This window comes from Echinops telfairi, unplaced genomic scaffold (genome assembly GCF_000313985.2).
Source record: "Echinops telfairi isolate 266 unplaced genomic scaffold, ASM31398v2 ScPeMD7_7469;HRSCAF=8507_1, whole genome shotgun sequence".
Taxonomy (NCBI): domain Eukaryota; kingdom Metazoa; phylum Chordata; class Mammalia; order Afrosoricida; family Tenrecidae; genus Echinops; species Echinops telfairi.
Genome location: NW_022111373.1, coordinates 50133062 through 50147883, shown reverse-complemented (window position 1 = coordinate 50147883; position 14822 = coordinate 50133062). Strand labels below are relative to the sequence as shown.

At 39.4% G+C, this 14822-nt stretch overlaps 1 protein-coding gene across 2 annotated transcripts in view; it reads left to right on the top strand.

Moving 5' to 3' along the window:
- The window catches only part of LOC101651260 (leucyl and cystinyl aminopeptidase), an 89037-nt gene that overhangs the window by 68713 nt on the left and 5502 nt on the right, over nucleotides 1-14822 (top strand). For both annotated transcript variants that reach the window (XM_004703474.3, XM_045285076.1), the window contains exons 12-14: nucleotides 3175-3358; nucleotides 4267-4423; nucleotides 14443-14627. In XM_004703474.3, coding sequence (XP_004703531.1) covers nucleotides 3175-3358; nucleotides 4267-4423; nucleotides 14443-14627 — 526 coding nt within the window. The remainder of the gene's footprint in view (nucleotides 1-3174; nucleotides 3359-4266; nucleotides 4424-14442; nucleotides 14628-14822) is intronic.

The window sequence follows — 14822 nt, the reverse complement described above, 5'->3', positions numbered from 1 at the left end:
GATGGAGTGAACATTGTTTTATATCTATGTTTAAGGTCCTCAAGTCTAGATCATTCAAAAGACCTGAAATAGATGAATATGTTGACTTTTAAAAACTGGTAACTCTTTTCTCCTTTCGCTCCTTGGTTGTTTCACTTCTATCCATCTGTCATCTCCGTGCCAGTAGTAATTTCAAGTGCACTCAGCTGCATGCTTCCTTCCTACCAATCTGGGGCTTGGCGAGGGTTGTAAGATCATTCAGAATATCTCGCTTTTCAATATTCTCCTGCATCTATCCAGTTTAATAATTGTCATCCTTTTCATTCTTCCCTGCCTCCCTCTCTGTCTTGCTCTCTGGCTAGCTAGGTACTGTTGTCATCGCACCTATTCCTTAGAAGTAAGCCGACTCTGGAGAAAGAAATAAGCTCTCTTTACTCTGAGTTTTCCTTACTGGTTCAGCAATACAACAGAAATTTGTATGTGGTTTTGTTGTTGTTGTTTTTTAATGAAAAAGGCTGATTCATAGCTGATTAGCCATGGTAAGACGGGACACGTCTTAACATCTTCCTAAACATCTTCTGCAGTAGCAGTAACTTGGAGGGACCCAGAAAAGAGTATCTGGTAAATTTTAATTCATGCTTTTGATGTTGACATAGACCGAGGCTTCTGGTTCAGTCTAATATACAACCCTTGTGTTTACAATGTGTTTCTAAAATATTTTATACACAAAAGCCTATGCTACCTGATTATTATAAGAGTGAAACTTTTAAATCAGCCTACATGTTTTTAAATAATCTATTGGACTGGGATAAATCTTAAAGTGGAATGTTGTGCAGATATCTTAGAAGTGTATATGAAGATACTAAAAATAGTAAGAAAAGTTGTTAAGTGAAAAAGCAAGATAAAGATACATGGGCATACATACCTCCACTATATAAAATATAGTAATTAAAACAATATAAAACTATAGTGAAATAGTTGGCAAGAAAGCACCTCCTGCAGAGCTATCGTTAAGTATAGCTTATCCTTTTTATTTCTGTGCGTACTTCTAGGATTTTAAAGCTTAGTATTTCACTGTTTACAAATAGAAAACTTGCCATAAATCTCTATAAAGCTCATTTCTATTTGATTTAAAAGTATGTCAAGACAGATAGTCATTCATCCATTCATTCTGTAAGTATTTTTTGAGTACCTGGTAGGTACATCAATTTGGGGGCTGAGGAATTAACAGTAAACAAAATAATAAAGTCATAGCACCTATATTTTAATAGTGATAGTAAATTACATTAAGTCTACATCCTTGCAGCCAACTTCAGAGGATATTTCTTGTTGAGTAATTATAAGGATATGTTATTCATTATTGTATACTTAAATTATTCTATAGGAATTTTTGACAATTTTCAGCATTTCTAGATACAATGATAGAGGGCTGTGTAAAACAGCACAGACACCACAACTGCCCTCCTCTGACTACACGAGGGAGGCAGAAAAGCAATCAAACCCAAGGCTGATGGCCATCGGGGAGAGAGCAGACAAGCCTCCACCCCCATCCTTCTTCACCGTATTCTGATGCCAACCATTCCACTCAGGATACTCTCTCTCTTCACCTGGGTTCAGTAATCCATTGTATTGGCCACATAGAACTCACAGGCAATACTCAACAGTTAAGGGGATTTATGAAGGAAGTTAACAGATTACCGCAAATCAGGATCTGTACACCGTGAGGATGCAGTCATTGGTCCCCAGCAGCACCTTCCCTCACCCAGTCGGCAAGTGTCTCAGTGCTCAGCCCCTCAGCCATAAGGTCCCTTGGCCTCTGCCTCCAGGCTCCTGCTCTGTACCATGGCCTCCTTGCTCAGCCTCTGGACTAGGTATGCCGTAATCTCTGCTGCCCCTGCTGCTTCAGACAGGGATTTCAAACATGCTCTTCTTCCCTGGTGGCCCTGTAAATCCTCTGTCTGCTTCCAGGATGGCTCTTATACACAGGTAGGAATGACTTTTATGGAGAGGTAGTTTTTGTGTCTCAGTAGACACAAAGACATCCCTAAGGAAACATAGGGTGATTTCTTGGTTCACACCCTCCAATAATAGGGAGTATCAGGATCCCACCATAATCTTGTCCATTAGCATAGCAGAGAATCCCCTCCAAAATAAGATTACAACCATGGGCATGGAGGCTTGAATTTATATCACATTGTGACTAGAAGGGCCATCTTAATTGAATACATCCCAGGATCTGTAAAGTGTGTATCACTTTTCGATCACTTTGAATTCATTCATTCCTTTTTGTGCCCAGTGAGACTTGTATATTGTGCTGGCTTTACATTATAAAACTTTTCTAAACTGCTTGGTTTCTTCTTCCTTTGCTAACAGAACAAACGCCGAAGGCTGAGGTGGAAGAGAGTGTACGTAGTCCTCCCACTCTCTTCCCTTGCTGCTTGCCCTGCACGTGCTTGCCTTTTCTCCTTCGGACACTCTTCCAGTGGTCATGAAATTGAGCCACACACACTTCCTGGGCTTTGAACACCTAGGGCTGGTAGTCCATCCTCCTCACCTCACTGTCATCTGTATGTTTTTAGGTCACAGTAAATGTCACTTCTTCTAAGAAGGCTTGTCTCATTTCCTCTAGCAGGATGAAGCACTTCTTCTCTGTGCATCCACAGAAAGCCAGGCTTTCTTCTTTCCATCAGTAGCACTTACATAATATTGTACTTGCCTGTTTGATTAAGAGTCATGAAAGCATACATATCTCATTTGACCTTTGGTCTCTCATGCCTAGAATATATAATAAATAAAAATTATTGAATGGATGAGTGGCGATCTCGGTTGACATGACATGGGCGGCAAGCATTTCATTTCTTAGCAGAATAATTAAATAAGAAAATATGAGACCACCCAGCATGGGGCTCGAACCCATGAACCTAGGATTAAATCTCATAGTCAACCAACTGAAATATGGGTGATTGTGTTATGGTGATGGTTGCATGATATAATAGATGCTATTGGCTTTGTGAATTGACAGGAAAAAATGCTGAACTTGAAAATGTGTTACCTATATTTTACCACAATAAAATATATACCTTATAACTTTGAAAATAAAAGTCATTTAATTGTTGTTGTTTTTTTGTGCTCTATTATCTTCCTTCCTCTCCTCCCTCTCCCCACTCCTTCCTTTTTTTTTTTGGTCTGTATTAGATGCCATTAATCTTACCGAAGAAGTGGAGTGGGTCAAATTCAACGTAGACATGAGTGGCTATTATATTGTTAACTACGGAGCTGAAAACTGGGACGCACTGATCAAACAGCTGAAAACAAATCCTTATGTTCTGAGTGACAGAGACCGAGCCAGCCTCATCAACAACATCTTTGAACTTGCAGGGTAGGCTTGGTGGTTGTTGTAACAGGTTTGACTGAGTGGGGAACACATTTCAGGGGAGCGGTTAAAATGAACTGACACATGTTACCTGTTAAGTGCAACTCACTTTGGAAGGTAAAGAGAAATGTAAGACATATTCCTCATCTTCAGTGACTTTATGGTCTATTTAGAAACATTAGCTACAAACATACTGGACAGTTAACACAAAACAAACTTTAAGTAATATTTTAACACTGTAAATACTGATAAGCAGGATATATATTTTGCTGAATAAATTGATAAAGGCATTCAGGTTTCGTTTTATTTCTTGAAAAATTTATATTCAGGCAGCACTGTGCATGACCACACAACTTAGTGTTTTTGTTCTGTCTATCTGCTCTTGACCTGACCATTTTGGTTCATTATTTTAAAAGTGGCCTTCTGGTATCTTCTTAGCTGCAAATGACTTTTACAACATGGTGAATTTTAAATGGGCTTACCACTAAATGCCCAGCCCCTTTCCCTTTATCAAGTGTAAAAAGCACAACACAATCCCCCTCTCCCTCCAATTCTTTAAATTTAAATTTTCTTTCCTTCCTCACCTCTGGTAAATATGAGTAGTTAATAAATAAACAGAAACAATACTAATTCATCTTTTCTAACCTACAACATGTATAGTACATTTCTTGAGTTGGTAGCTATTTACAGATAACATTGGGTTTGATGTGGTTTGAAATATAAAATAAAATAAAATTGTCCTTTTAACCTAGGATCACATGAGCTTAAAGTTAATAAAATCTACACATTTACAGAATGTCACTCTGAACTTAGATTTTAGGTCTTTAAGATTCACTGCTATGAAGTTTCTCTCGGCATGCCTGGAATGCATCTGCCTGTCTCTACATGTTTACTTTTTGTCTTTTTCTCATCAGCATTGGCAAGTTGTCACTTCACATGGCCTTTGATTTGCTTGATTATCTTGGAAATGAGAACTACACTGCGCCCATCACTGAAGCCCTGTTCCAAACAGACCTCATCTACAACCTCCTTGAAAAGCTGGGGCACACAGATCTGACCTCCAGACTGGTGGTATGTCTTCCTTTCTGCCATCTTCTCTTGGTTGCAAAGTCTTCTGTTCAACCCGGGATAGGTTGAAAAAACAGCAGCCAGTTAAATTCTATGTTCTCCACTTTCCTAGTTGGGGAATTTTTTCTTTGGATCAAAATGCCATTTGCATACTCCAAATACTTGCTGGAAGTGATGATGTAGTCTTGTTGGAATAGCAAAATATAGACTTCCATCACATCAAGGTTACATGACAAGAAGATGCCTCTGTTCAAATTTGGGTTAATTTTTGCACAATGGGTGCTTGAAACTGGTTTTTTTCAGTCTTCCCATTACTTCCTCATTAGTAATAAGATGACAGTTATTTATGTATTGAGAGAATTCTGTTGTAGAAATTTGTACTTAGACCTCTTACAGATTATGATGTGTGCAAATACGTTTCCCTGCAAAGCTCTATTTTGGAGAACACTTTGCTTTTCTTAAAACCAGTTGCATGATCTTAAAGAGTATCAGTATTACTGTAGAGGGAGATGGGAAAAAGGGAGGAAGGTGACAGAGCCAGCCAGCCAGCCACTGGAAGTTTTGGTTTGTTTAAAATGGAGAGTACAAAATCTATCTGAAATATGTGAATCCCCACCTGATTGACAGTAAAAAGGGAGTGGGATCTTTAAAAGCTTCTGAGTTAAATGATTGGTTCTATGTTTTTACCTAATTTTCGGAATCAGCACATTCAATTAGAACATTGACCTGATCTGTGAGGTTTTACAGGAACCCAGGCAGGAGTAGACTTCAGGAAGCAGAAGAACGTATTGATCCAGAAATTAGAACTATTTTTTTGGCTTTCTCACAGGTGAAATAATGAGGGGGTTGAATTAAGTCTCTTGTTTTATAAAACAATCTTCTCTCTACTTCTGTTACCGACCTCCTGCACCTCTCCCTGAGCTCTTATCACAGGCATGTATCTCAATGAGGATACAGAATGCAGGCAGGTGGACACATGATCTGAGAGCCTTGGTGGCACAGTGGACTTGTGTTGGGCTGCCAACCACGAAATGTGTAGTTTGAAACCAGCAGTCACTCCTTGGGAGAACGATGAGGTTTTACTCCTGTAAAGATCCATAGTCTTAGAAATCCATCGGGACGCTTCTCCTTTGTCCTGTGGAGTTGCTTTGAGTCAGAGTTAACTCGATGGCATTGAATTTTTGGACACATTCTGGCCCATAATGACACTCAGTAAAGGCTTGTGAAATGAATGAGCCACACTATTAGTCTAGACACCGTGCTTGGTGTTTGATGTGTATTAATTACCATGTTTAATGCTCATGCATTGTGTACACTACCTCCTAGTAGATAAATGAAGGGACTAAATAATATCCAAAATCCCTTACCTAGTATGTTATAAAACGGAGAGTCAAATCCAGATGATTCTGACTTGTGTTATATCACTGGATTTTAAATTTGTGTTCTAGCAATGACATCTTTCAAAGAATACCTTTTTATTGAAGCTGTTTCTTTCTTGGCCTTTTTTTTTTTTTTTCCTTACCAAAGATTGTAATTCTTGGGACCTCTCATTTAAGGTTTAAAATGGCAAACCCACCTCTATTTGCACTCTTGAAAATGAAGTTGTCAATTTCCAACAAATTCTGATGGTGGTTCTTAGACAGCTTTCACCTTTTCTTCATTTATTATATCGTCACCTATTGGCCAGTTGTGAAGCTTTTCATCTTCCTTACATTGAGTTGTAATCCATACTGAAGGGTATAGTCTTTGATCTTCATCAGCAAGTGCTTCAAGTCCTCCTCACTTGCAGCAAGCAAGCTTGTGTCATCTGGATACCACAGATTGGTGATAAGCCTTCCTCCAATCCTGACACTGCACTCTTCTTCATATAATCCAGCTTCTCTGATGACTTGCTCAGCATACAGATTGAACAAGTGTGGTGAGAAGATACAACCCTAATGCACACCTTTCCTGATTTTAAATCATGCAGTATTCCCTTGTTTACACAATTGCCTCTTATTCCATGTACCAGTTCCATGTGAGTACAATCAAGTGTTCTGGAATGCCCATTCTTCTCATAGTTTATTATGGTACCCACAGTTATAAATGCCTTTGAATAGTCAATAAAACACAAGTTAACATTTTTCTGTTATTCTCTGCTTTCAGCCAAGATCTTTCTAACATCAGCAGTGATATCCTTTGTTCTACTGCCAATAAATTAGATTTCTTTTTATATCCAGAATGCTAATAGCAGTCTCTCTCTTCTGCTCCCACCCCCCCCCCCCACACACACACACACACAATATTTATGTGCATTTCCACGAAGGATGAACTGACTGGTCTCTTTAGGGCAGACTTAAATCCAACATGTAATTCTGTTGACCCTTTGTAACAGACAACTGTGAAAGGAGAGTCTTTTGGTTTGGAGCTATTAGGAATAGCATTGATGTTGATATTCTTAAACATACATTTTTGTGAATATTTCTATGGGATATTGTCCTGGTAAGGGGAATACTGAGCCATACATTATATATAGTAAATATTTTTCAGTTTTCAAAGCTGTACAATTTACACTATGACCAACAGTTTAAAAAAAATTAGGTGCTCCATATCTTTACTAATATTTAGTATTTTGGGTGGTGGTTTTAAACTTGATTTTGAATAGATGAATGTTTACAGAGTAAATCAATTTTCCATTCAGTAGTTGATATGTATTTTGTTTCATGTCATTGATTGCAATCCTGCAATGTAATGTCCCTTATCTCACTTCTTGGGATTTCCTGTTTTCATTCCTCCTCTTTTCCTTATCCCTATGAATTTTGTCCTTGGGTAAATGCTGCTCTTTTCGTCTCTGATAGTTGATTTGTCTGGGGAGTGAGTACCTCTCTAGTGTTATCGTTCTTAGAGACTTGTCTATTGTGTGGCTGAAAGGTGAGCCATACAAGTCAGTTGTTCAGACCTGAACTCAAGTAACAAAGGGCCATAATCGCAGAGGTCCTACCAGTCTCTATCCAACCAGTACGGATGATCTCTTTCATGATTTTAGATTTTGTTCCACAGTTTTCTTCCACTCTATCCAGAATCTTTCAGTGTAATACTTTTGGGAGCAGGGCACCACCTAGTTTTTGTGGTCTCAGGTTGTGGAGAATAATGTTAGTGTTTTTCCGTTAGTCAACTGCACTAATAGTTTATATGGGTCTTTGATGGGTCTTTTGTTTCCTTAGAACAGGGAAAAACCAGTAGTACCTTAGATGGCCATGCAAGAACTGTTAAGGCCCCATTCACTACTCAACAAAGTAGGATGTAGAGTCTCTTTGGACTGTATTATGCCAATTGAGCTTGATGTTCCTTGAGACTATGATCCTGAGCTTCCAGGCCCAGGGACTCATTCCTTCAAGGTTATTGGTTATGGCAAGTTGTCATAACAGAACCCCCTATATTTTGTACCACGTTTATGATTGTATTTGCAACAAAGGTAAATATGCGTGTACAGATATATTTTGTCACACCTACACATATTTGTGGGTGTGCTCTCATTCTTCTCATACCTCCTTAGCCTATGTGTCTATCCACTGTAGTATGTGTACATAACAATATTTGCCTCTGCTGCCTTAACTCCTAAACTTCTCCAAATGATTTTCCCTATTAGTTCTTGTAAATTGTTTGTTGACCTCTGTTTTATACGTTGCCTTCCCTTTCACCCAAATCAGTATGTGTTTTTCGTCTAGTTACTAATTTGCCCTTGTTTCTCTTCCCACCCGTGCTAACCATACAGTAATTTTCCTTTTGATGTAAAAAGCATTTCCTGTTTCTGTTTTTTTATAGTAGTAGTCTCATGCAATATTTCTGACTAATAGACCTTTCTGACTAATTTCAATCATATCTTCCAGGGTAATCTTTATAATTTGTTGATATTATTTAACTTTGCATAATACTCTGTTTTGTTTAAGTGCCATAGTTTATGTAGTGTATTAATAGGTTATTTCCATCTTTTGCTTTTGTGAATAGTGACTCGATTACCATTTGTGTTGCAGCAATCGTTTCTGAAGAATATATACCAAGTAGTGGGATTGCGGGGTCATATGCCAGTTCTATTAACAACTCCGTAAGGACGCACCATACTGTTCTCCACTGTGGTTGCCCCACTTTACAGCTCCACCAGCCGTGCCTGACGGGCTCAGTCTCCCCACACCCTCTCCAGCATTTGTTGTTTGCTGTTTTATGGACTGTATTGTTAATGCTGGGGTGAGATGATATCTCATAGTTATTTTGATTCACATTTCTCTAAGAGCCAATAATTGCAAGCATTTCTTCACGATTGCTTCCACCTGTCTTTTTTTAAAGTTATATTGACATCTAATTCATATATCATACAACTCAAACGTATTATAAAGAGTTGTGCAATCATCACCACAAGCAGTTTTAGGACTGCTTATGCCCTGTACCCATTTTTAAAGTTTCATTGTTTGACTGTACTGTTGAGGTGTTGAAGCTTTCTATAAATTTTAGAGATTAATTCCTCGTTCAATATGTTGTCCCAAATTTTCCCTTGCCTGTGACTTTTCTTTGTACACTTATAATGAAATCATGTGGCTCATGTAAGACATTATATTCTACTCATTCTCTAGTAATATTCTAATCTGAGTTTTTTACATTTCCATAGCAGCCTTCTTTTTGCCTTTCTGTACAGTTTTATTGGCTCTTTATCCATGTATCATACAATTCTATAATTAAATCGAATCAAGAAGAGTTGTACAGTCATTACCACAATCAATTTTAGAACATTTTCTTCTTCCTTGTACTCATTTACATTGAAAACTGTAATTTTTCTTAATTGTAGCAAAAAATATATACACAACAAAACCTTCTTCAGTTCGACAACATCTGTGTGTAATTGACTGTCATTCGTTGTATTCTATGTGTCCTGCGACTGTTACTGATGTCCTTTTCCAGTCAACATAAACTCGAAGCCTCTTCAGCACAAACTTCCTCCTTCACCCATGCAAACTATTGGTCAACTGTGGTTTCTTTATAACAACTTAGAAGGATTAATTTTTTATACGTTTATTGAATGTCTTCTTTTATATAGTGAACTGGTCTTTCACCTATTTTTTTTCCACTGAGACACATTAAAATTCTTTATATAGTTTAGATAGGAGTCCCTTAATGATCATGTATATTTGCAAATGTTTTCTCACATTCTGAATGCCTTTTTACTCGCTTAATGTTGTTTTGTTATATCTTATTTATTGAATCGTTGCTTGCTCCAAGATAATTTTCCATGATTTCTTCTGAACACTTTATTTTACCTTTCACTGAAGATTTAGGATCCATCTGGATTTGATTTTTCTTATGGTGAGAGTTTGAAATCAAGATTTACCTTTTTTCAATATAGGTATCCAATTGGCCCAATGCCTGTCTACTAGCGTCTTTACATAATGTTCTTTTTATTAGAGAATACTTAGAAGGTGATTAGTACCATAACAAATCAGCACCATTGGGGATAATAATAGATAAAATTTGTTTTTTTAAGAAAACCTCCAAGTTCGTGACCAGTGAGGCTCTGCGGTCTCAAGGTGACGCCATAGGACCGGGTGGAACTGCCCTGTGGGTTTCCGAGACGAACGGAGCAGCTGGTGGTCTGAAACTGCGGATCTTTCGGATCGCAGCCCCATGAGTAACCACCAAAGAGTAGCACATTTCTCACTCTCCAGGAACATTTTTGAGGCAAGAAACATCCTAAGAGTAGACAGGGCATCTGTCTACTCCAAGGCTACCTAGCTAGAAGGCAGTCTTCCCCCTGCTTTTCCCCACCAGCTCTATGTACTTGATACTTAGCAAAGGTTATCCCTATGTTGAACATTGATGCTAAGAAGCAGTTCAAGGAGTTGGATCTTTTGGATGTTTTCCGTCTTCTAATTGCACCTTCATCCTGGATGACCTCTAGTTCTCTGGGCTGTTGTTGTTGTTAGTGCCATCAAGTCAATTCTGACCCATAGCAGCCGTGTTGCAGCACAGACCAAAACACTGCACGGTCCTGGGCAGTCCCTGCAGTTGTTCTTATGCCCATTGTTGCAGCCGCTGGGTCAGGCCCTCTTGATAAGGGCCGTCCTCTTTGTCACTGCCCCTCCACTTTTCCAGGAACGATGTCCTTCTCCGGGGTCTGGTCTCTCCTGACAGTCTGTCCAAATATGTAAGGCAAGTCTTGTGCTTTGGGCAGGTATGTGTTTATTCAGGAACACACTTCAGGGTAGGGAACTGATGGGTAGAAAGGATATCAGGGGGCTTAGTTTCTGTTCCTGAGACCGGTAAGTCTCAATAAATGTGACTATTATTTAAATTCAGGTTAGATTTAGTTTATAGTTTATCAAAAGGGAAAAACTTTCACTTTAAAATGTGTATTTTACTTTTAAAAAGTATTCGTGTAGCATCAGAACCTTCAGACTATGAATTCTGATGCACTGCATTTAGGGTTTAGGATGGCAGGCATTTTTAGGTTTTTGAATTCAAAGTTCAAATAACGTTAGTGGTTAAGCCCAGCGTCTGGTTAATTTTCATGTCGTGATTTACTAGAGTATTGTGTACATTCATTGAATAATTTGTGGTGTGCCGTGGTATTGTGGTGGGTGCAGTGTACACACACATTTGAATTGTTTTAAATTGTTCACATCTGATGTTAGCATATGATCCCAGCCATGGTCCTGCTTCATCACTTACAAATCTGCCATTCTTTTACATGAGGGATTGGTGGGAAAGGCCTTTTACAATAAAGGCTGACAGTTCACGTTTAAGAAATCCAGTTGACCCAGGAAAGAACTCCCTGGGCATATCAGTGTAAAATTAAAGCCGTAAATCAAAACCTAATATATAATTGCCAGCATCTTTTGCTTTTTTGTTTAGAGCATTTGGTCGTTGCTAGATTTTGCTGCATAGCCAATGTCTGAGGCTGGTGTCATCCATCAAGCTATTCCCTGTCCGCACTTGTCTTTCCCACTCTCGGAAATCAGAGCTTTCCAAGTCCAGTGTAGGAGTGTAAATTTCCAGTATATCAAGTTGGACTCTTGGGAAAATATTTTCTTTCATTTCAAAAAGTCAAGTGATTTGAAGCACTTGCTGGGGCTTATTAATATTAAAAATATAACTCAAGTTACCTAATAATGATTATTTTTATAGCAATAGGAATTTTATAAAAGCTAATTACTTTATTATGATTGAAACTTTTAATTCTAATTTATTATCTTAGATTTGATATATATTGAAAATGATCTGTTTTAGCAATTTTCCCTTAGTGATTTGGTATAGGGAATAACTAACAAAATTGTGTCTTGTATTTCCAAAAGTGACTTTTTAGGAATTACGTTTAGTGTTTTCAAATGCTTGTTTTACTTCTAGCACTTTAAAGTACCATTTTCTTACTGGCGGTTTTGTATTTTAATTCACTCTCAAACAGCATTTTATATATATAGATATATGTTTTTCACACCAGTTAGTCACCCCCTTTGTTTTTGTCTTTAAACGTAAATGTGTAGGACTTCCTTTTTCACTCCTCCCTTGTTTCTGCTCGACGTCTAGGCTTCCCGTCTCCTCTGCTCATAGTCTTTTGGGGCGGTTAACTCGTCACGCTGCTCTCGAGTGTCAGCCCAGTGAAGCACGCACGTATGGTGCGCTTACGTGTGTCCACTAGGGTCTTCGGCACTGCTTTTGTGCCATCAGTGTGGCAAGCACGCGTGCCCATCATCGCCTCTCTTGACCCCGGGCTTTACCACTTACACATTCTCAGCGCCACCAGAGACTTACTCAGAGCTGGTCTGAGATAAATGCCCTCGGCATCTTAGAAAGTCTCCCAGGAGTCCTGATGGCATAGTGAGTTGGGAATTGGGCTGCCTACTACCAAGTCAGCAGTTCAAAGTTCCCCACCCGCCACAGGAGACAGGAGGCTTTCGCCTCTCATTCATCTTTCCAGTCTCAGAAACCCTGGGGGTAGTTCACCTCGGTTCTATTCATAGGGTTGCTCTAAGTCGGAATCGACTTCATGGCGATGAGTTTGGACTTTTTTAATGCTGACTCATTTCAGGTTTGACAGTAGTACTCAGAAAGATTGTTGCCCTGAGAAGAGCTTGAACCGGTTTTCTTGGGCTCAGGTTTTGCATGTGCTCATCTGTGCTACATGCTTGATTGCGGTGAGATGTGACAATGGCTGTTGGTGGTGCCGCTGAGTCAGCTCTGACCCTTAGTGACCCTGTGCACAGTGGAACAAAACACTGCCTGGTCCTGCACCATCCTCACAATGGTTCCTGTGCTTGAACATTGTTGCAACCGCTCTGTCAATCCATCTTGTTGAGGACCTTCCTCTTATGCACTGCCCCTCTACTTTACCAAGCATGGTGTCCTTCTCTAGGGACCGGTCTCTCCTGACAACACGAACAAAGTATGTAAGGCTAAGTCTTGCCATCTCTGTCTCTAAGTAGCACTCTGGCCGCACCAGTTGGCGGTGGTGTTGAAGACGTACCAAGCCACTGTCTTGGAGGCAACTCTGATTCATAGTGACCCTATATAATAGTTTCCAAGACTGAAAATGTTTACAGAAACAGCTTCAACTTCCTCCCTCAGAGAAATGGGTGGGTTTGAACCACCTATCTTGTGGCTAGGGTTCTCAGCACCATCAGAGTTCTTTGCTTTCACTGGTAAAGAAGTACCAGTAAGAAGAAATCCCCTTGTCCTTAGAACCCAGGAGAACAGAGAAGGCTGCCTCATTTTGTTGTTGTTGTTGCCATTTTGATCCTCCTGATACACAAGGGGCTTCAAAAAGTTTGTGGGATAATGATATTAAAAGACACTGGAATTTTCCATGAGCTCTTTGAAGCTCCCTTAGATAGCCATAAGGACTTTAAAAGAAAAGCAACTACAGACACTTTATGTAGGAATACTTGTTTCTTCCAAAGAACCTATTTAAATGATGGGTTTTTGAAAGCCCAAGTGCCCTAGTCCCTCCCCAGGTACAACTGCTGATAATATGAAAGTACTTTAATAAATCACAAACAGCTTTTTGGCTTTTGTCATGGAGAGAGAGGGAAAAGATGCTAGAGATCTGTCAGTTCCTTAATAGTGCAATTATACAATCAGCAATGACATCTCACTCAGAAGCCAGTACCAGCCAGGGACTGGCTAATAGACGAGATCGGTGAATGGCTGTTCGTTTTCAGTGTGATAAGGAGTTAGGGTTAAGTTGGAAAATGTCCTTATTCCTGGTATTTGAAAGCTAGAGATTTAGACACGAAATATCATGGTTTCTATTCAGCTAAAACCAGAAGGGGGAAAATAAGCAACAAAATGCCTGTATGTGTGCTTCACGCACAGGAGGAGACAAAGCAAATGGAAGAGCGTTGGAAACCAGTGGCTCCAGACGAGCAGCATAGGTGCTCATCCTCCTGTTTGAAGTGTTCAAAACTAAGACGTTAAGGGAAATAACTGTCAACAATTAATTGGCCCTACAGATCTTGTTTTCTTGTTAATTTGGTTAGATTTGTGGCAATGTTGAACATAATTAACACTGTTAAATATACCCTTAATATTGGATCCAGAAGTGCGTAAACATTTGGTCTTCTTTAAAAGCTTAAGCTTTTTCTCATGGCTGTGAAGATTTATTGATTCTAAAGTCTCTGAGTCTGGAAGTACCAGCTTCCTTCCAGGAGAGGTTGTTGGTATTTATTTTTGGAAGGAAAATGGTTTGTTTCTAATTGAGCACACACAGAATACCAGGTCCCCTGGCTGTGCAGACACCATTCCTTCTTTCTGTGGTCTGTCATTAAAACTTCTGTTGGCTGTGGCAGCCTGCGCACCTATCCCCTTTGTACTGAATGGTTTCATCCCAGCTGTATGTGTGTGGACTTCCTATGTCAGTTGATGTACTCGTATAAAATAGAGAATCATATTGTGTATGCTCGCTCCCCCTGCCTCCTTGGGTAAATGACAGGAGAAAGAAAAGTGGTTGGTTGTCCTGGCATTTATGATTTTCCTAATTATTACCTATGTTGTCTCCCTAGAGCAGAGTATTTAAGTTGCTACAAAATCAAATCCAACGACAAACCTGGACTGATGAGGGTACCCCGTCTATGCGAGAGCTTCGGTCAGTCTTGCTAGAATTTGCTTGTGCCCATAGCCTGGCGAACTGCAGCACGGCTGCCATGAAGCTCTTTGACAGTTGGATGGCGTCCAATGGCACTCTCAGGTAAAGTGTATCTCCGCTCACATGAGCTTGCTTCCTCATTTTTATCTCAGGCTGGATTCTTTTTTCCTCTTGGGTCATAAACGCTGTGAAGCTGCGTGTTGGTCTAGTAGCCCCTCTGCATCTTTGTTCTCCAAAATGTATCTTTTGATTGAAATATTGAATTGTATGATTTGTGAATTATGTGACAATGAAACT